We start from the raw sequence: 22,037 nt of genomic DNA, 5'->3' as shown, positions 1-22,037 counted from the left end.
TGGTGGGCAAGATGTCAGGGTGTGGATTCGGGTAGTATGTATTGGATTGTTGGCGGAGCAAATTGGTGTAGGGACATTTCCGTTTATTCGGATGGTTTATGTGTTCGGTATGAGGATAGGTCTTTTGTTGGCAGTGCAAAAATTACTTTATAGACAATTTATCTATTTATTTATTAATTAATTAGTGTCCCCAGTGGGCTTAGAACATAAGAAATAGGAGCAGGAGTAGGCCTCTCGAGCCTGCCCCGCCATTCAGTAAGATCATGGCTGATCTGATAGTGGTTTAGTTCCACTTACCCGCCCGCTCCCCATAACCCTTAATTCCCTTATTGATCAGAAATCTATCTACCTGTGACTTAAACATATTTAACGAGGTAGCCTCCACTGCTTCAATGGGCAGAGAATTCCAGAGATTCACTACCCTCTGAGAGAAGAAGTTCCTCCTCAACTCTGTTCTAAACTGACTCCCCCTTATTTTGAGGCTGTGTCCTCTAGTTCTTGTTTCCTTTCTAAGTGGAAAGAATCTCTCTGCCTCTACCCTGTCTAGCCCCTTCATTATCTTATATGTCTCTATAAGATCTCCCCTCAGCCTTCTAAACTTCAACGAGTAGAGGCCCAATCTACTCAATCTCTCCTCATAAGCTAACCCCCTCACCTCTAGTATCAACCTTGGTGAACCTTCCCTGTACTGCCTCCAAGGCCAATACATCCTTCCGCAAATAAGGGGACCAAAATTGCACACAGTACTCCAGTTGCGGCCTCACCAGTACCTTGTACAACTGCAGCAAGACCTCCCTGCTTTTATACTCCATCCCCTTCGCGATAAAGGCCAACATTCCATTTGCCTTCTTGATCACCTGCTGCACCTGCAAACTGAGTTTTTGCGATTCATGCACAAGGACCCCCAGGTCCCTCTGCACAGTAGCATGTTGTAATTTTTCACCATTTAAATAATAGTCCATTTTACTATTATTCCTTCCAAAGTGGATAACCTCACACTTGTCAACGTTATACTCCATCTGCCAGATCCTCGCCCACGCACTTAGCCTATCCAAATCTCTCTGCAGACTTTCCGCAACCTCCACGCAATTCGCTTTCCCACTCATCTTTGTATCATCTGCAAACTTTGTTACCCTACACTCGGTCTCCTCCTCCAGAACGTCTATGTATATGGTAAACAGTTGAGGCCCCAGCACCGATCCCTGTGGCACGCCACTAGTCACCAACTGCCAACCAGAAACGCACCCATTTATTGATGTAGGCTTATAAGTTGTAGGCTTACATTAGCAATGTAATGAAGTTACTGTAGAAAGGTACACCAAGGGGGACTTTAGTATGGCCAATTCACTTAACTAGCACATCTTTGGCTGCAGTCTGATCACAGGCAGCCTGTTCGGAAGGCAGGTCTTGATTGATGTGTTTGTCAGGAGATGTTTGAAGAGCTATACCCGACTCACTTCACAGGGGGCGCCATCGGACAATACCTTGACTTACTGCGAGGTGGCTCAAAGTCTCGGTCCACACTCTGGAAATAAAGATGAGCCCCTTGACGTTTCAATGTCTGGCTCCTTCCAGACATCCCTGCGGGATCTGCTGTCACATAAATCGAGGAACGACTTTTGACAGGCTACTGACAGAGAAGCTGGAGAGCTCTTCAAATTTGGAATGGTTCCAGTGGAGCAAAAGGCAGAGGGCACCAAATATCTTCAGAATGACTGGCTTTCCCAGAATGCTTGGTGTAGCCGGAGTGCATGTGGTTGTCCTGCCAACAAGTAGCCATGTTCTCTCCGGTACGAACAGTGAAACTATACATAACTTTCTAATAACCTCACCTTTTACTTCTGTCTTTAATGGTTTTATCATTGTACACTTAGGACATAATGCTACAACTGTTCAGAGGCTTGGATTTTCTCCATTCAAACCGTGTGGTACATCGAGATTTGAAGCCACAAAATATCCTGGTTTCCAACAGCGGTCAGGTGAAGCTAGCAGACTTCGGCCTGGCTCGAGTGTACAGCTTCAACATGGCACTGACCCCCGTGGTGAGTTCTTTTAAGTATACTGTTCCTTTTTCTGTCCTGTCACAATGGTAGCCTCTCAGGTAAGAAGGAGCTCACGTAAGCAGGACCTTTACAAGATTCAAGATTGACAGCGATCTTCAAGGGGGAGGCGATGGCCTAGTGGTATTATTGCTAGACTGTTAATCTAGAAATTCAGCTAATGTTCTGGGGACCCGGATTCGAATCCCGCCACGGCAGATGGTGGAATTTGAATTCAGTAAAAAAATATCTGGAACTAAGAATCTACTGATGATCCATGAAACCATTGTTGGAAAAAACCCATCTGATTCACTAATGCCCTTTAGGGAAGGAAATCTGCCGTCCTTACCTGGTCTGGCCTATATGTGACTCCAGAGCTACAGCAATGTGGTTGACTGCTGTCCGAAATGGCCTAGTAAGCCACTCAGTTCAAGGGCAGCTAGGGCTGGGCAATAAATGCTAGTCCAGCCAGCGATGCCCATGTCCCACAAATGAATTTAAACAATCGATAAAGTGGACAAATTGGGCTGGATATAATGCATTGAGGTATGAACTATGGAGAGGCTCCGCAGCCATTAAGTTGAAGGGTAGAAGTGACTGATCAAGTTCCAAGTCAGGGCAGTGTTTGGCTTGGAAAGAGGGAACTCGTCTCTGTCTAGACCTATCCTTCAAGAAAGGTCACACTGGCAAGGATCATGGAGAACTCTTATAGACCTGCACTTCATCCTCTTTTGAAGGGACAGATGGACAGCATACATCGCAAGTTCAATATATTGGAGATAATTGGCTAAAAGGTAGATCCTGACAGGGTAAAACAGAATCATAGAATCCTTACAGTGTAGAAGGAGGCCATTCGGCCTGTTGAGTCTGCACTGACTCCGGAAGAGCATCTCACCCAGACCCTATCCCCGTAACCCCACACATTTACCATGTCTAAACCTCCTAACCTATACATCTTTGGAGACTATGGGGCAATTTAGCATGGCCAATCAACCTAACCCGAACTTCTTTGGACTGTGGAAGGAAAGCGGAGAACCCGGGGGAAACCCACACAGATACGGGGAGAACATGCAGACTCCGCACAGACAGTGACCCAAGGAGTTTGAACTGGCGTACCCAGTACTTGTCATTCCATCAGATTAAATCAGAGTTATGCATTCAGTCTGAGAAACGTTACTTCCTGGTGCCTGCTGCTGTATGTTTATTGGACAATACCCTGGGTTGTATAATGGGGCACGAGAAGCAGATTTACAGCAGGGATTCGCTTCATGATGAGTTCAAAGATTCAGGGAGGTCTTCAGGGATGCACTGAAAAGAGATTATGGTCTTCAGAATGACAAGAAAGCTAAAAATGACCGTAAATATATTTCCTTAGTTTCTAAGGGTTCAATGGAAAAGCCAACAAAGAAATTTGTGTCAATTTTCTTCCTTTTTTAAACCACCGTCTAAGATTTTATTCCTCATTTGTGTTCTTGAAGTTACTTCCCCCCGACCCCCCAACTCAAAAACTACATGGATGATCAGGCATGAGAGTGTTCAATTTATTCAGACTGATTAAGTTTGCGTTTTATTACCTTCCATTTTATATAGATGGAGCCCCCTTTGCCAAGCAGCCCACCCCATTGCATTAATGTAAGAATGAAAATATATTTTTGACATGAACATCATATAAGCCATACAGTGCAGAAGGAAGCCATTCGGCCCATTGAGTCAGCATCGACTCTCCCAACAGAGCATCTTACACAGGCCTTATCCCTGTCCATGTATTTACCCCGCTAGACTCCCTAACCTACACATCTTGGGACACTAAGGGGCAATTTATCATGGCCAATTCACCTAACCCACATATCTTTGGACAGTGGGAGGAAACCGGAGTGCCCAGAGAAAACCCATGCGGACACGGGGAGAACGTGCAAACTCCACACAGTGACCCAAGGCCGGAATTGAACCCGGGTCCCTGGCGCTGTGAGGCAGCAGTGCTAACCACTCTGCCACCCTGCCGCCCCAGTGATCATGATCTGCCTTCCCCCTCCACCCATCCCCATTTCCCTCATTGCCTGTGTTAATATCAGAGCTGGGAGAACCTGTTTGGAAGGTGGATCTTTTGAACAAATCTGCCTCTTATTTAGGTCGTTACTCTCTGGTACCGAGCACCGGAAGTCCTTTTGTATTCAAGATACACAGCAGCTGTTGACATCTGGAGTGTTGGCTGTATATTCGCTGAAATGATTCAACTCCGGTAAGATATGAAGCAGCTAACTGATGATAAATGCAGCGATTTATTCCGAGTCTCATGCCCATGAAGATTCACTTTGATATTTTGCTGCTTTTAAAATAAACCCGGTGTGTTATTGATTCTTGATAGTATTCCGATCTACTTAACAATAGCAGCTTATTGTTGTAAATGAGATTTAATAGAAATGTTCATAATCATGTCGTTAGCACTGCTGCCTCACAGCGCCAGGGAACCAGGTTCAATTCCGGCCTCGGGTCACTGATTTGATTCGATTTATTTTTGTCACATGTATTAACATACAGTGACAAGTATTGTTTCTTGCGCACTATACAGACAAAGCATACCGTTCATAGAGAAGGAAACGAGAGAGTGCAGAATGTAGTGCTACAGTCATAGCTTGGGTGGAGTTTGCACATTCTCCCCGTGTCGGCGTGGGTTACTTCCGGGTGCTCCGGTTTCCTCCCACACTCCAAAGGTAGGTTGTTTGGCCATGCTAAATTGACCCTTCGTGTCAGGGGGATTAGCAGGGTAAATATGTGGGGTTGTGGGAATAAGGCCTGGGAGGATTGTGGTCGGTGCAAACATGATGGGCTGAATGGCCTCATTGTGTACTGTAGGGATTTTATTCTATTCTATTCTATGAGGGGGCTGGACAGAGTTGAGAAGGAGAAAGTGTTTCTGCTCGTGAAAGGTTCAAGAATAAGAGGGCACAGATTTAAAGTGATTTGCAATAGGAGCAAATGTGATGTGAGAAAAATCTTTTTCACACAGCGAGTGGTTAGAGTCTGAAATGCATTGCCTGGAAGTGTGGCGGGGACAGGTTTAATCGAGGCATTCATGAGAGTATTAGATGATTACTTGAATATAAACAATGTGCAGGGGAAAGGCAGGGGAATGACACGAAGTCAAGATGCTTGTTTGGAGAGCTGGTGCAGACTCAATGGGCGAAACGTCCTCCTTCTGTGATGCAACAATGCTGTGATTCCTAAATTCTTCCTTTATGCTGGGGCAGATCCATTCCAATGGTAGTGTTGTTTTCTACCCTATTGTAACCCAGTATAACCCCATTCTCTGTCATCTCATAGCCACATTCTTTTGTACCCCACCCTCTGTCATACCATAACCCAATGTAATCCCAACTGCTGTCATATGTAACACATTTTAATCCCATTCTATCATATATAATCTATTTGCTGTTATACAGTAACACCAGTCTTTACTATATAACCTAAGTCTCTACCTAACTCCATTTTCTATAACAATACGTTTCTCATTTTGCAATCCTGTTTAGTTTTGCTTAATCTAACCTCATATAATCCTGTTGTAGAGTCATAGAGATATACAGCACAGAAACAGGCCCTTCGGCCCAACCCGTCCATGCCGTCCACGTTTCTTGTTGTTGGCCATACTGTATTCTTATGACGCATTGTTCTCTGCCATACCTAGTCTCATAGTAACACTACATAGCTGCCGCATCGTAACCCCATTTTTTTTGTCACATAATAAAGTAATTTAACTCTGTTTTCTGCCATACCGTAACCCCATTTAACCCATCCTATAGAACATAGAAAGCCACAGCACAAACAGGCCCTTCGGCCCACAAGTTGCGCCGATCACATCCCCACCTCTAGGCCTATCTATAGCCCTCAATCCCATTAAATCCCATGTACTCATCCAGAAGTCTCTTAAAAGACCCCAACGAGTTTGCCTCCACCACCACCGACGTCAGCCGATTCCACTCACCCACCACCCTCTGAGTGAAAAACTTACCCCTGACATCTCCTCTGAACCTACCCCCCAGCACCTTAAACCTGTGTCCTCTCGTAGCAACCATTTCAACCCTTGGAAATAGCCTCTGAGAGTCTACCCTATCCAGACCTCTCAACATCTTGTAAACCTCTATCAGGTCACCTCTCATCCTTTGTCTCTCCAGGGAGAAGAGACCAAGCTCCCTCAACCTATCCTCATAAGGCATGCCCCCCAATCCAGGCAACATCCTTGTAAATCTCCTCTGCACCCTTTCAATGGCTTCAACATCTTTCCTGTAATGAGGTGACCAGAACTGCGCGCAGTACTCCAAGTGGGGTCTAACCAGGGTCCTATAAAGCTGCAGCATTATCTCCCGACTCCTAAACTCAATCCCTCGATTAATGAAGGCCAGTACGCCGTACGCCTTCTTGACCGCATCCTCCACCTGCGAGGCCGATTTAAGAGTCCTATGGACCCGGACCCCAAGGTCCTTCTGATCCTGTACACTGCTAAGAATGGTACCCTTCATATTATACTGCTGCTTCATCCCATTGGATCTGCCAAAATGGATCACCACACACTTATCCGGGTTGAAGTCCATCTGCCACTTCTCCGCCCAGTCTTGCATTCTATCTATGTCTCGCTGCAACTTCTGACATCCCTCCAAACTATCCACAACACCACCTACCTTGGTGTCGTCAGCAAACTTACCAACCCATCCCTCCACTTCCTCATCCAGGTCATTTATGAAAATATAGGGCAGGATTTTCCAGCTCTTCCCACCGGTGGGGTCTTACGGTCTCACCGAAGGTGCCCCCCCCCCCCCCCCCCTCCCCCCCGCCATGGCAGGTTACCCCGGTGGCTGGATGAGCGAGCCACGCAAAACACCATAGATATTGGAGGGACTGGAAAATCCCCACCGGCTGGTGGCAAGCTACCTCTGCCGCTGGAAAATCTCACCCACAATCTCTTTGTAACCAAATCCTCTATCGTATAACCAGTTGCCACTTCGTAACCCCATTCGGTGCTCCAACCCCCATGTTACCTCATTCGCTGCCATATGTTCTGCAAAGGCGAAAGTATACATAGAACACAGAACAGGCCCTTCGGCCCACGATGTTGTGCCGAGCTTTATCTGAAACCAAGATCAAGCTATCCCACTCCCTATCATCCTTGTGTGCTCCATGTGCCTATCCAACAACCGCTTAAATGTTCCTAAAGTGTCTGACTCCACTATCACTGCAGGCAGTCCATTCCACACCCCAACCACTCTCTGCGTAAAGAACCTACCTCTGATATCCTTCCTATATCTCCCACCAGGAACCCTGTAGTTATGCCCCCTTGTAATAGCTCCATCCACCCGAGGAAATAGTCTTTGAACGTTATTTGAACGTATACCCTAGGTCAAAATGGCAAGAGTTTTTTTTTAGGGAAAGATTCTGTGAAATTTGCATTTGAGCAATACATTGTGACGTACTGTCAAACTCGTCTCATCTCGGTTCCAGTTCATGGGCAGGTTGATTTAAAAACTGGATTAAAACCAGCCAAGGTTTCTGTTTGAGCGTAAACAAGCTTCTGACCGCTGCCTCGGAGATTATGTAACGCCCTGCTCCTAACAGGAGGCTAACACAGCGGTACTGAACGGTAATCACAAATCTATAATCATATCCCGCTCAAGCAAAACACCCAATACTTGAAAAAGATTAACTGTCGGGAGAGCGAAAGGGGTGAAAGATTAAGCATAGCTGGAAGAAATTACATTACACGGAGTGCGCCGAATAACAAGGAGCAGTGAAAGCTCCATCCCTATGTTGAGATTCAAAGAAAGATGCGGTTTAAAATCTCCAGGGGCTGAAGTCGAAATAGCAAATGTTTGCACCCTTAATAGTGAAAGGATCAAGCATCATTTGACCATCTTATTTTTTTTTAATTTTTAGACCCTTTCTTTGTGGAATTTCGGATATTAATCAACTTCAAAAAATATTTGAGTAAGTATTGTGCCCGGTACCCAGATTATGAACGATCCACCTGGTTTCGAACCCAGGGTTTCAAAGTAATAAGACATAGGAGCAGAATTAGGCCACTCGGCCCATCGAGTCTGCTCCGCCATTCAATCATGGCTGATATTTTTCTCATCCCCATTCTCCTGCCTTTTCCCCATAACCCCCTGATCCCCTTATTAATCAAGAACCTATCTATCTCCGTCTTAAAGACACTTAATGACCTGGCCTCCACAGCCCTCTGCGGCAAAGAGTTCCACAGATTCACCACTCTCTGGCTGAAGAAATTCCTCCTCATCTCTGTTTTAAAGGATCGTCCCTTTAGCCTGAGGTTGTGCCCTCTGGTTCTAATTTTTCCTCCTAGTGGAAACATCCTCTCCGCATCCACTCTAATGACTGCTGACAAAGACATAGTTGGTGGAGTTTTACCATTTCAGTGGCCATTCAGCAGTTATTAAAATTTGATAGCGAGGCTTGCAGTTAATTGGCAGTAACCCTCGTAACTAATCTACAGGATTATGTGGAATAAACCGGGGTTTGCGACTAAATTGAAGCACTCTTCCAAAGAACCAACTTAGCTTGATGGGCCAAATGGCCTTTTCTGTGCTGTTTGACCGAGTAAATCTATCTCATTGGACAACGCATTTTATTCTATGACCGGACGAAGCTTCTGAACCCAGAATGTTAACTTCTCTTCACACAGATGCCGACAGATCTTTTATATATTTCCAACACCCCGCAGTTTATCCTGGTTATCTCAGCTGTACTATCTGTTTCTCTTAGATTTACCTTTCCCTGCAATATGCTGCCATGCCAGAAACTTAACTACTTGTTATGCAAATACAGCATTCTGGGAATTCTGTGTCGAGTAACTCACCTCCTGACTCTCCAAATCCTGTCTGCTATCTACAAAGTTCATACAATCATAGAGTCCCTACAGTACAAAGTCCAAAAATGGCCGTACTAAATTGCCCCTAATGTCCCAAGATGTGTAGTCTAGGGGAGTTAGCAGGGTAAATACATGGGGTTGACGAGGATAGGGGCTGGGTGGGATTGTTGTCGGTGCAGACTCGATGGGTCGAAAGGCCTCCTTCTGCACTGTTCTATGATTATCTGATACAGCAGGAGGCCATTCGGTCTATCAAGCCTGCACCGACAACAATCCCACCCTATCCTTGTAACCCACATATTTAGCCTGCTAATGCCCCCGGAACTAGGGTCAGTTTAGCATGGCCAATCAACCTAACCAGCACATCTTTGGACTGTGGGAGGAAACCGGAGCACCCGGAGGAAACCCACGCAGACACGGGGAGAATGTGCAAACTCCACACAGACAGTGACCCGAGCCGGGAATCAAACCCGGGTCCCTGGCACTGTGAGGCAGCAGTGCTAACCACTGTGCCACCGGGGGGTGTAATGGGATGCCCTGCACTTGCCTGGAGGAGTGCAGCTCCAACAACACTCAAGAAGCTCAACCCCATCCAGGACTAAACAACCTGCTTGTTTGATAAGTCTGAGGGACTCCAGCATCTCTACCGGAATTCCTCAGGGTAGTGTCCTGGGCCCAACCATCTTCAGCTGTTTCATCAATGTCCTTCCAGCATAAAGTCAGAAGTGGGGATGTTCGCTGATGATTGCAAAATGTTCAGCACCATTTACGACTCCTCAGAGACTGAAGCAGTTCATGCCCAAACGTAGCAAAACCTGGACAATATCCAGGCTTGTGACGACAAGTGGCAAGTAACATTCGTGCCACCCAGTGCCAGGCAAAGACCATCTCCAACATTGCCCCTTGATATTCAATGGCGTTACCTCCCACTATCAACACCCTGTAGAATTAAAATTGATCAGAAACTGAACAGAACTAGAAATATAAATACTGTGGCTGCAAGAGCAGGTCAAAGGCTGGGAATTCTGTGGTGAGTAACTCACCTCCTCACTCCCCAAAGTCTATCCAGCATCGTCAAGGCACTAGTCAGGAGTGTGATGGAATATTCTTGACTCACCTGAATGAATGCAGCTTCTACAACACTGAAGAAGCTTGACACCATTTCGGATAAAGCAGCCCACTTGATTGGCACTCCATCCACAAAGATTCACTCCCTTAACCACTGATGAACAGAGACAGCAGTGTGTACTATCTACGGGATGCACTGCAGGAACTCACTAAGGCTCCTTAGGCAGCACCTTCTAAACCCACAGACTTTACCATCTAGAAGGACAAGGGCAGCAGACACGTGGGAACACCACCACCTGGAAGTTCCCCTCCAAGCCACTCACCATCCTGACTTAGAAATATATCACCATTCCTTCATTGTCGCTGGGTTAAATTCCTGGAACTCCCTCCCTAACAGCACTGTGGATGTACCTACACTACATGGGCTGCAGCGATTCAAAATGGCAGCTCAGCACCACCTTCTCAAGGGCAATTAGGGATGGGCAATGGTCTAGTCGGTGAAGTCCATCTCCCTTGAATGAATAAGAAAATATAACAACAGCTGCAAGTTCCCCTCCAAACCAAATATTATTCTGGCTTGAAACTATTATCATCATTGGCTTCAGTGCTGCTGGATCAAAATCCTAGAATTCCCAAGTTAACAGCATTGTGGGTGTACCTACACCACACGGACTGCAGCGGTTCAAGAAGGCAGCTCACTATCACCTTCTCAAGACAACCAGGGAAGGAGAATAAGTGCTGAAATTTCTAGTGATCCTCGCACCCTATGAATGAATATTGAAAATATTGGCCAGCACTGGACACTGTTAAATGTTAAAATCACAGAATACCACAGTGCAGAAGGAGCCCTTCGGCCCATCGAGTTTGCACCGACGCATGAAGTGCCCTGACCTGCCCACCTAATCCCACTTGCCAGCACTTGGCCCATAGCCTTGAATGTTATCATAGAATCATAGAATCATAGAATCCCTACAGTGCAGAAGGAGGCCATTCGGCCCATCGAGTCTGCACCGACCACAATCCCACCCAGGCCCTACCCCCACATATTTTACCCGCTAATCCCTCTAACCTACGCATCCCAGGACTCTAAGGGGCAATTTTTAACCTGGCCAATCAACCTAACCCGCACATCTTTGGACTGTGGGAGGAAACCGGAGCACCCGGAGGAAACCCACGCAGACACGAGGAGAATGTGCAAACTCCACACAGACAGTGACCCGAGCCGGGAATCGAACCCGGGACCCTGGAGCTGTGAAGCAGCAGTGCTAACCACTGTGCTACCGTGCCGCCCATATGGCGTGCCAAGCACTCATCCAGGTACTTCTTAATGGATGAGAGACATCCCGCCTTCACCACCCCCCCAGGCAGCACATTCCAGACCGTCACCACGCTCTGGGTAAAAGTTTTTCCTCAAATCCCCCCCTAAACCTCCCACCCCTCACTTTTAACGTGTGTCCCCTCGTAACTGACCCTTCAACTAAAAGGAACAGCTGCTCCCTTTCCGCCATTGGTATCATTAGATGTCAAGTGAGTGTTTAACCACTGCTTTGCAGGAAGGAGTTATTTTCTTTTATTGTACTTATTTTACAATTGATGCAATGGTGGAAGGAAACAAGATAAATGTCTTTTCCTCATTTACGCCACATTATGGGCAGCAGGGTGGCACAGTGGTTAGCACTGCTGCCTCACAGCGTCAGGGACCCGGGTTCAATTCCAGCCTTGGGTCACTGTCTGTGTGGAGTTTGCACGTTCTCCCCGTGTCTGCGTGGGTTTCCTCCGGTTTCCTCCCACAGTCCAAAGACGTGCAGCTTAGGTTGATTGGCCAGGTTAAATTGACTGTTAGTGTCAGGGGGATTAGCAGGATAAATACATGGAATTACAGGGATGGGGCCTGGGTGGGATTATGGTTGGTGCAGACTCGATGGGCCGAATGGTCTCTTTCTGCACTGTAGGGATTCTATGATTCGGTGATTATCGCTTGCGATGTCACGTCCCATCTCCGAACCCACTACCAAAAATCACCAGAATTTCTGACAGGGCCACAGTAGGTGGATCTAAATCCCAGCCCAGGTTCTGCTGCTGCTCACATTTATTAATTATAAAAAGCTGTAATTTAAATCGAGCCATTCGTAATGAATGGAGTAAAGGTCATTGCAGGGTTCTGTGTTAGCCTGGGCTTCCAGCCGAGTCAGTCCAGGGAGCGGAGGGCAGGGTAGGCCTTTTGAAATGGGTGCATTCTGCGTGATGATTGATGGAGCACTAAAAGTGGCCATTCACTAAACACATCATTAAAAGGCATTCAGTGTTTAATGAGTGGCTGGTACTTGGGTTAACCTTGGCCTTATCTTTTCAGCACGCTCGGGCTCCCTGATGAAGAGGAATGGCCCACCGATGCTCCTCTGCCCTACAGCTCCTTCACAGCCAGCCCCCTAAAGCCCATCGAAGATTTACTGCCTCAGATTGATTCATTGGGAAAAGACCTTCTACTTGTGAGTTCTCCTGTCTGAATCCTGTGTTTCATTGCAGCTTCTATTTATCTGGTGCCTTTAAACACAAATAACATGTCCAAAAGCGCTTTGTTGTAAAAGCGAGCCTGACACCCGGCCACGCGAGCTGTTAGGTCAGACGACAAACGTTTCGGTTAACGAGCTCGATTTGAAGGAGGATCTTAAAGGGAACAGGCGAGGTTTGAGACGCAGCTGTGCGGGGAGAAAATTCTGGAGCTCGGGTCCTAGGCAACCAGATCGCCATGGTCACCAATGGTGAAAGGGTTAAAAAGCCTCAATTTGATGAGTGTAAGTCTCAGAGCGACTTAGGCTGGAAGCGAGGTGACGGAGAGAGGGAGGAGTGAGTGCTGCGGAAGGATTTGAAAACAAGGATGAGAATTTGATATCCTTGCCTGATCAGAAGCCGGTGTAGATCAGTGGGTACCGTGAGGGGGGGTGATTGGGGAACGGGATTTAATTTGATTTACTATTGTCACATGTATTGGTATACAGTTTCTTGCGTGCTATACAGACAAAGCATACCGTTCATAGAGTACATAGGGGAGAAGGAAAGGAGAGGGTGCTAAATATAGTGTTACAGTCATAACTAGGGGCGTAAAGAAAGGTCAACTTAATATAAGGTAAATCTATTTCAAAAGTCTGATGGAAGCAGGAAAAAGCTGTTCTTGAGTCGGTTGGTACGTGACCTCAGACTTTTGTATCTTCCCGACAGAAGAAAGTGGAAGAGAGAATGTCCGGGGTGCGTGGGGTCCTTAATTATGCTGGCTGCTTTCCCGAGGCAGCGGGAAGTGTAGACAGTGTCACTGGATGGGAGGCCGGTTTACAGATTAGACTGGAAAATGTTCACAACCCTTTGTAGTTTCTTGTGGATTTGGCCAGAGTAGGAGCCATACCGAGCTGTGATACAACCAGAAAGGATGATCGCAGACTTTTGTATCTTTTCCCCTACTAGCTGCACGTTAAAGACACAAGTGGCAGAGTTTTGGATGAACTTAGGTTTACGGAGGACAGAATGTGGGACACCAGCCAGAGTTTAAACAAATAATTAGATGTCATTCCTTTTTGTGTGTGTGTGTGTAAATGGGATTTCTATCCATTTCTCCTCCCCCTTCCCCCACAAGCACACATACAGTTTGGGTTTAAGTTTATATGCCCTTGGCCATCACATTTCTTGCAGGGAATGGGGCATTACATTCCTCGCTGGGCTCACCCTATTAATACAATGGGGTGGAGCGAAATCAGTTTGCCTGCCATATTTACATGAAAAATTAAGGGTCACTTATGCTCGCAATCAGGCCCATTACCCCTGGCAATACCCTGTCCATCCCATAAAACCTTTGACATTGCCAGCTGGGCCGGAGTGGAAAGTCTGACCTTTCTCCTCAAGTGGTTAAAGGGTGGGAAGGCAGTGGGGGGGGGGGGGGGGGGAGGATGTCACTTTTAGGGAGCCACCCTTTGCCGACTGTAGGGTAGCCCCCAATCCCCCCACTTAAGTTGAACCCCAATCCTACCCCTGCCCTCCTTCAGTGACTGCTCCTCTCGCTAACCTATCCGAACTCGCCCAGTCCAAGGCCGGCCGGGTCTCACCAGTTCCAGGAATCCGAGGCCTCTTGTTCTCTAGCTGCTGGGGCTGGAGGAGCCGCTGACCAATCGGATTGTCCGGCACCTTGGGTAGAGCGGGACTTACACCCCAGTAAGGAGTGGCAGTCCCTCGCGGCCCTTATTGATCAGCCCCACAGTGCTTAACATCTGCAGGTCAGCGTGGGGAGTGACAGCTCCATGGCGGCCTGCTTTCTCAGGGGAGGGGAGGGGAGGAGGGTGTGCCACCCCGGTGTTACTCAGCCCTTGTTTCTCTCACACTCCTTCCCCCACTAAGGTATGTCACACATTACATTGCCCGCAGGCTGCCCAATGTCCACACTGCAGCATTGTACTCCTAGAGGCAGTACTAACAAGGTCACTCCAATTTGAAAGTTCCCCAGCACAGCGGCACGGTGGCACAGTGGTTAGCACTGCTGCCTCACAGTGCCAGGGACCCGGGTTCGATTCCCGGCCTCGGGTCATTGTCTGTGTGTGGGCGGCACGGTAGCACAGTGGTCAGCACTGCTGCTTCACAGCTCCAGGGACCTGGGTTTGATTCCCGGCTTGGGTCACTGGCTGTGTGGAGTTTGCACATTCTCCCCGTGTCTGCGTGGGTTTCCTCCGGGTGCTCCGGTTTCCTCCCACAGTCCAAAGATGTGCGGGTTAGGTTGATTGGCCATGTTAAAAAAAAATTGCCCCTTAGTGTCCTGAGATGCGTAGGTTAGAGGGATTAGTGGGTAAAATATGTAGGGATATGGGAGTAGGGCCTGGGTGGGATTGTGGTCGGTGCAGACACGATGGGCCGAATGGCCTCTTTCTGTACTGTAGGGTTTCTATGATGGAGTATGCACATTATCCCCGTGTCTGTGTGGGTTTCCTCCCAGTGCTCTGGTTTCCTCCCAGAGTTTGAAAGACGTGCTGGTTGGTTGGATTGACCCAAACAGGCGCCGGAGTGTGGCGACTAGGGGAATTTCACAGTAACTTCATTGCAGTGTTAATGTAAGCCTTACTTGTGACTAATAAATAAACTTAAAACTTTAACTTTACAAGTGTTCCTGTATCCCCTTCCCAGTGTCCACCCACACCAAACCAAAAAGCACAGTGACACCCCCCCGCACCTCCCCATGGAGCTGCCACTCAAAGAACAAAGAACAGTACAGCACAGGAAACAGGCCCTTTGGCCCTCCAAGCCTGTGCCGCTCCTTGGTCCAACTAGACCAATCGTTTGTATCCCTCCATTCCCAGGCTGCTCATGTGACTATCCAGGTAAGTCTTAAACGATGTCAGTGTGCCTGCCTCCACCACCCTACTTGGCAGCGCATTCCAGGCCCCCACCACCCTCTGTGTAAAAAACATCCCTCTGATATCTGAGTTATACTTCGCCCCTCTCATCTTGAGCCCGTGACCCCTCGTGATCGTCCCCCACTACAACAACCCTATTTTTTCTGCACCTATCCAGAATCTCCTGACATATCCTTTCCTCCACTTCCTGTGGGCTGTTGGGTGGTCTGTAGTACACCCCCAGCATAGTGACTGCACCCTTCCTGTTTCTGAGTTCCACCCACAGCGACTCAGTACATGACCCCTCTAAGTTGTCTACCCTCTGCACCGCGGTAATATGCTCCTTAACTAATATCGCTACTCCCCCACCTTTTTTAGCCCCTCCTCTGTCTCGCCTAAAACACTTATACCCCGGAATATTCAGCTGCCAGTCCTGTCCTTCTTTTAACCAAGTTTCCGTCACCGCAACCACATCCAAATTCCGCATAAGCATTAAGGCCCTAAGTTCGTCAGTTTTACCCATTACGCTCCTCGCATTGAAGCAGATGCACTCCAGACCTCCAGGCCCACTCAGGTCATCCTCCTCCAGAGTGCTCCTCTTCTTAGCTAGCCTTGCCCTGGCCCCCAGCTCAACCCCAGCCTCAGTATTTACTGACCTACTGTTTTGTTCCCCACCCCCCTGCCACACTAGTTTAAATCCTGCCGAAACACTCTAGCAAAACTCCCAGCCAGGATATTTGCTCCCTTCCAGTTAAGGTGTAACCCATCCTTTCTGTACAGTTGCCATCCTGACTTGAAGATTTCCCAGTTATCTATGAATTTAAAACCCTCCCTCTTGCACCAGTCCTTTAGCCACGCGTTCAACTGTAGAATCTCCCTGTTCCGAGCCTCATTTGCACTCCTCACAGTGACTCCCCGCATCACACCCTATAATAACCCTGAGAGTGCAGAGATGTGACACGAACAGATAGTTTCCTGCAAAAATAAACTTGAGTCCAAATTGCAAGGGGGCGATTCTCCCATCCCTCTGCGCTGAATTTTTAGCACAGTGGGCCGGGAGATTGAAGCGGGGCCTAATTAGCACAATCCGCGCTGGGCATCCGGCCCCAAGCACGTCTCCCAGCCCCGGATTTCCAATGCGGAGCTGCATTACCTCTGCAGGGCTTCATTTAAATATATTTTAAATATAATTAGCGGGCCCGGGTCTGGAGTCTCCAGTCCCACTAGCCTCTTCTCCCTCCTCCCCAGGTGTATTTCACTCCAACAGGGTTTACAGTAGCTCCCCGACCTCACTGGGAGGGAAGGGGGCGGCAATCAGGACCCCTCCCAGAGGGTCAGGCAATGGGGGGGGTGTGCCCCCAGGGCATTGGTACTTTAGCAGCGCCAGCCTGGGACCCACAGCACTGCCCAAGGGGCAAAGTGGCAATGCCCAGGGGGCATATTGGCACTGCCCACCAGGCATGGGCAGTGCCAAGGGGGCGAGGCCTAATGGGGGCGATTAGTGGGGGTGGGAGGTAGGCCAGCGATTGGGGCTGGCCATCAGGGTGGGGACAGATTGGGGCTGTGGGGTGGGGTCGAGGCTGGGCCCAGGCATGCTGTGGAGAGGGAGGGAGGGGGGGGGGGTGGGGTGATCAGCGTTTGGGCTGTGGGGGAGGGGGGGGGGGGCGCGCGCACAGCCAGTGTTGCGGGTATCACGGGGCTGGCCAGCGAGCAGGTGGCCGGCAGACAGGGGTTACTGTGCATCCGTCGGTCTCGACGCAGACAGATCGGCGCATGTGCAGTGGCCCACTCAGCGCTATGCTGCCGGCCTTCCCAGCGGGGATAGGCCCTGTCCACTGGTGCTCTCTGCAGTGTGCAGAGTGTGGGAGATTCTTCTCTAAACTCCTACTGAAAAAAACCAGCGTGATTTATTCCAGTTTTACTCCAGTTTTCACGTGCATTCGACACTTAGAATTTTTTTGGGAGAATCGCCCCACAAACCTTTACTTTCTTTCCTGCGGAGTCAGTATTCCTTTGCCAGGTGCTCTCTTTGTGACGTGCGTGTGTGTGTCAGTACCAATTCTAATGCTGGGTCTGGGTGTGAGGGGGCTGATTGGCGAGTGCCCCCACCATTAAATACCATTGTCCTGCATTAAAACACCCAACTCTCCATCACTCAGCACCTTGCATTTGTTTTAAAGTCCGAAGCACCCTTATCCCAACCTCCCTCCGACCTGCAAATTCCACAATTACTCCCCCATCCACACACTTTCACTCTCCGTTTAAAAGTTTATTTATTAATGTCACAAATAGGTTTACATTAACACTGCAATGAAGTTACTGTGAAAATCCCCTAGTCGCCACATTCTGGTACCTGTTCGGGTTACACGGAGGGAGAATTTGGCATGGCCAATGCACCTCGTCAGCACTGTCTTTTGAACTGTGGGGGAAAACCAGAGCACCTTTGATTTGATTTATTATTGTCGCATGTATTAACATACAGTGAAAAGTATTGTTTCTTGCGCACTACACAAAGCATACTGTTCACAGAGAAGGAAACGAGAGAGTGCAGAATGTAGTGTTACAGTCATAGCTGGGGTGTAGAGAAAGATCAACTTAATGCAAGGTAGGTCCATTCAAAAGTCTGACAGCAGCAGGGGAGAAGCTGTTCTTGAGTTGGTTGGTATGTGACCTCAGACACCCGGAGGAAAAACCTGCATGGACAGACCGTGCAGACTCCGCACAGACAGTGACCCAAGCCGGGAATCAAACCCTGGTCTCTGGTGCTGTGAGGCTGCAGTGCTAACCACTGTGCCACCATGCTTGGTTCTTTATTCACCTCCCTCCTTTGCCCTTGATCTTCTTCTTTAAATTATTCCTCTCCTCACCCTTTAAAAACCTTCTTGGTGTTGGAATCAATCTGGATCTCATACACACTGACGGCCAACTCGCGCTGGAGAAGAGCAGTATTGTGGCAATACTGGTCCCAGCGTCGGTGTCAAAATGGTTGAGTCGTCCAGGTTTTTTTTTAAACAAGGGTGACTTAATGCTGCAGCCTCCAGTTGAGCCACTGGAGGGCATTGCTGAGCTGTATAACTGGCCGGGTTCTCCCGCAGAGGTGAAAAAAAATTGCACTGCAACATTCCAGCCTTCCTGGCGTTTCTCCGTAACTGATCTGCAGTAAAGTTGTAAAATCACCAGAAAAATAATTACAGTAAGGAATTTCTTCAAGACACAAATTAGGACAGGTTTAACCCCCCCAGTGGGCTGGGGTGGCAAAACAAATCTGAAGGGGAACCACCCCACCGACTCCTTACCCTCACCGCAATTCTAGAATGTTCCACTGCAAGTGATGTCAGGTGTTAAGCACATCCACCATTATACACCGGCTTGCCATTGACCACAAAACTTGGCACTTTCTGCATTTTAGGGCGGCAAACTGCTGCCTCACAGCGCCGGGGACCCAGGGTTCGATTCCCGGCTTGGGTCACTGCCTGTGTGGAGATTACACGTTCTCCCCGTGTCTGCGTGGGTTTCCTCCGGGTGCTCCGGTTTCCTCCCACACTCCAAAGATGTGTAAGTTAGGTGGATCGGCTATGCTAAATTGTCCCTTACTCTGCCAAGATGTGCAGATTAGGGGCATTAATGGGGTAAATATGTGGGACTACGGGGATAGGGAGGGGCAGTGGGCCTCGGTAGAGTGGTCTTTCAGAGGGTCGGTACATACTTAATGGGCTGAATGGCCTCCTTCTGCATTGTAGGGATTCTATGGATTTCAGATTCCAAATATGGGTGGGCACATTGTTTGGTGGACAAATAATGGGAGTACATCACACCACGAGTTCCCATCACTTGCACCCAGAAGCTCAGCTAATGTTCCGGGGACCCGGGTTCGAATCCCGCCAAGGCAGATGTGGAATTTGAATTCAATAAAAAATATCTAGAATTAAGAGTCTACTGATGACCATGAAATCATTGTTGATTGTCAGAAACACCCATCTTGTTCACTAATGTCCTTTAGGGAAGGAAATCTGCCATCCTTACCTGGTCTGGCCTCTATGCGACTCCAGAGCCACAGCAATGTGGTTGACTCTCAACTGCCCTCGGGCAACTAGGGGTGGGCAATAAATACTGGCCAACCAGCGATGCCCATGTCCCATGAATGAATAAAGAAAAAAAGATGCTAAGAATATTGCAAGTGCCTTTCTCTTTAAAAAGCACCATTTGTTATTTTGATGAAATAACCACAGATTTAAAATAAACCTGAACCCAGGAACATGGCTTGAGCCTGGAAGCACAGGCAGAAAAATCCAGCCTTCTGCCTCCCGCAGGCACAGCTTAACCTGTCCGGAGGAAAACACAACATACAACCTTTGTTTGCCAAAGAGGTGCTGCAAAATAATTAATCAGTAAAGTCTTGTGATGTAAAAGTGGAGGCAGATAGGGTAAATGGACTAGGCCGTCGCATATTTATTTCTAAGTATGTAGGATTTAATTAAAATGCACAGCTGTGGTGTTGAGCCACGTGGGCTGGAACCATGTCCTCTTCGGGCTAGGTTTCCGCACGCAAAATGGACACTTGCGGAAGATATGGGAGGGCGGAATTGGATTTGTACCTCAGCATTTTGGAGATTGGAAATGGGCAGGTCAGAGTAGAGTGAATTTCTAAGGCAGGCTACGGGAACGGACTGATGTATATTCCCAAGTCCAAAATGTTTAAGTCTAATAGGTGGATATCCGTTTAGCAAAAGCAGGCAACAAGACATTCTGATTCACAACTGTTTTATTATTATTGTAATGACTTCTACCAGCCCGCTGGAGGTTGGCCTTTTGGAGTATGAGCTCCCTGATTGAGGTAATGTTTGCCTGTCCAATCAGGGAGTCTCACTATATATATATATATATGATATGTATGTATATAAAAAAGAATGTCAGGTCTACCGATACTCTGGATTCTGACAGGGCGGCACAGTGGTTAGCACGGCTGCCTCACAGCGCCGGGGAACCAGGTTCAATTCCTGGCTTGGGTGACTGTCTGTGCAGAGTCTGCACGCTCTCCCCGTGTCTGCGTGGGTTTCCCCCGGGTGCTCCGGTTTCCTCCCACAGTCCGAAAGACGTGCTGGTTGGATGCATTGGCCGTGCTAAATCCTCCCTCAGTGTACCCGAACAGGTGCCGGAGTGTGGTGACTGGGGGATTTTTCACAGTAACTTCATCGCAGTGTTAACGTAAGCTTGTGATACTCGTAAATAAACTTTAAAGTTGCATCTGAAGCACTCATAGGAGTGGAATTGAGTTTGTAAATAAAGGGAGTCAGGTAAAGGGACACCAAAGGGATCGCATTAATTCTCTTCTGTTTTCAGAAATGCCTCCACTTCAGCCCAGACCGAAGGACGTCCACCTATGAAGCACTTGCCCATCCTTATTTCAGCGATACGTCAGGACATTTTGAGGTCTGCAGCCACGAATGAACAAAGGGAACCCTTTGTGTTGAACTAAAAGGAGGCTAATCCTGAATTAAAAACCGAAATGTTAGGAAGAGGCAACATGACTGCAGCTATCGTCGGTATCCAACAGTGAGATTCGTTCCACCTAATACAGCTGTGACCATAATTGGAAAGTACTTCATCGGATGTAATGCACTTTGTAACACTCAGAAGTCGTGAAAGGTGCGAAATAAATGCAACCTTTTTTGTATTTGAAACGCGGCAAGAAGTGAATCGTTGCAACTGAAAAAGATTTCCAGTGTTTTGATTGCTAAATGTTTGGGTTTTGGTTTTGAACGATCGTGGTTGAAGCATGACGTATCATTAACACAGCACTATGCTTATTAATCTTTGAATGCCACCTGGCAACCTGAAGAGTGACAGCAAGGTTTCTTTGTGTTACTGTTGTGCAGGGACCTGCGGCTGATAGACTGGCGAAAGGTGGGCTTTTTTTTTTCAAACCCTGAAAATGGATCCTGCAACACAGTGGCAAACGCAACCCAAGTGGCAGGTGTGAGACTCCCGACGGCTCCGAGTAGCATAAACTTCAGCAACTGGGATCATTAATATGTCCTTTTCAAAACAAAAAAGAAACAGATATAGCTGAAATAATGGGCCGGCACAGTGTGGTTAGCACTGCTGCATCTCAGCGCCAGAGACCCGGGTTCAATTCCGGCCTCAGGTCACTGTCTGTGCGGAGTTTACACATTCTCCTCGTGTCTGCCTGGGTTTCCTCCGGGTGCTCCGGTTTCCTCCTACAGTCCGAAGGACATGCAGGTTAGATAAATTGACCGTGCTAAGTTTGAGCGTAGTGTCAGGGGGATGAGCAGGGTAAATGTGTGGGGTTAGAGGAATAGGGTCTGGGTGGGATTGTAATCGGTACAGTCTTGATGGGCCGAATGGCCTCCTTCTGTACTGTAGGGATTCTAGGAGTTCTATGAAACATCAGCACTCAGAAAAATGAATGTCAGCCCAGTTCAACAAACAAGCAATGGTTCAGATGAAGGAAACATCGAGGATGTAAGATTTATCGAGAAGGGCAGCAGGCACCTGTGTTGTATGACAGTCAAACAAATAGACTGCCGATAATCCTTACCCACCTGCACCCTTCCCACAGGTCAGCATGTCATTATGAGGAGAGCGAATCTCCTTGGGGCACCTTCTGGGCATGTGGGAGCAGAATTTCAGTCCCATGCTCCACTTATCAGAAGGTGGGGGGAGGAG

The 22,037-nt window shown here is 48.0% G+C and overlaps 1 protein-coding gene across 1 annotated transcript in view; it reads left to right on the top strand.

Moving 5' to 3' along the window:
* Window positions 1–20,844, top strand: part of LOC144500968 (cyclin-dependent kinase 6-like) — a 29,519-nt gene extending 8,675 nt beyond the window's left edge. The window contains exons 3-7 of the mRNA XM_078224468.1: window positions 1,875–2,042; window positions 4,169–4,278; window positions 7,962–8,012; window positions 12,335–12,470; window positions 20,691–20,844. Coding sequence (XP_078080594.1) covers window positions 1,875–2,042; window positions 4,169–4,278; window positions 7,962–8,012; window positions 12,335–12,470; window positions 20,691–20,798 — 573 coding nt within the window. The 3' untranslated portion in view covers window positions 20,799–20,844. The remainder of the gene's footprint in view (window positions 1–1,874; window positions 2,043–4,168; window positions 4,279–7,961; window positions 8,013–12,334; window positions 12,471–20,690) is intronic.
* The last annotated feature ends 1,193 nt before the right edge of the window (window positions 20,845–22,037 follow it).

This window comes from Mustelus asterias, chromosome 11, assembly GCF_964213995.1.
Source record: "Mustelus asterias chromosome 11, sMusAst1.hap1.1, whole genome shotgun sequence".
Taxonomy (NCBI): domain Eukaryota; kingdom Metazoa; phylum Chordata; class Chondrichthyes; order Carcharhiniformes; family Triakidae; genus Mustelus; species Mustelus asterias.
The sequence above is the reverse complement of the archived record's forward strand: the minus strand, read 5'-3'. Positions and strand labels throughout refer to the sequence as shown.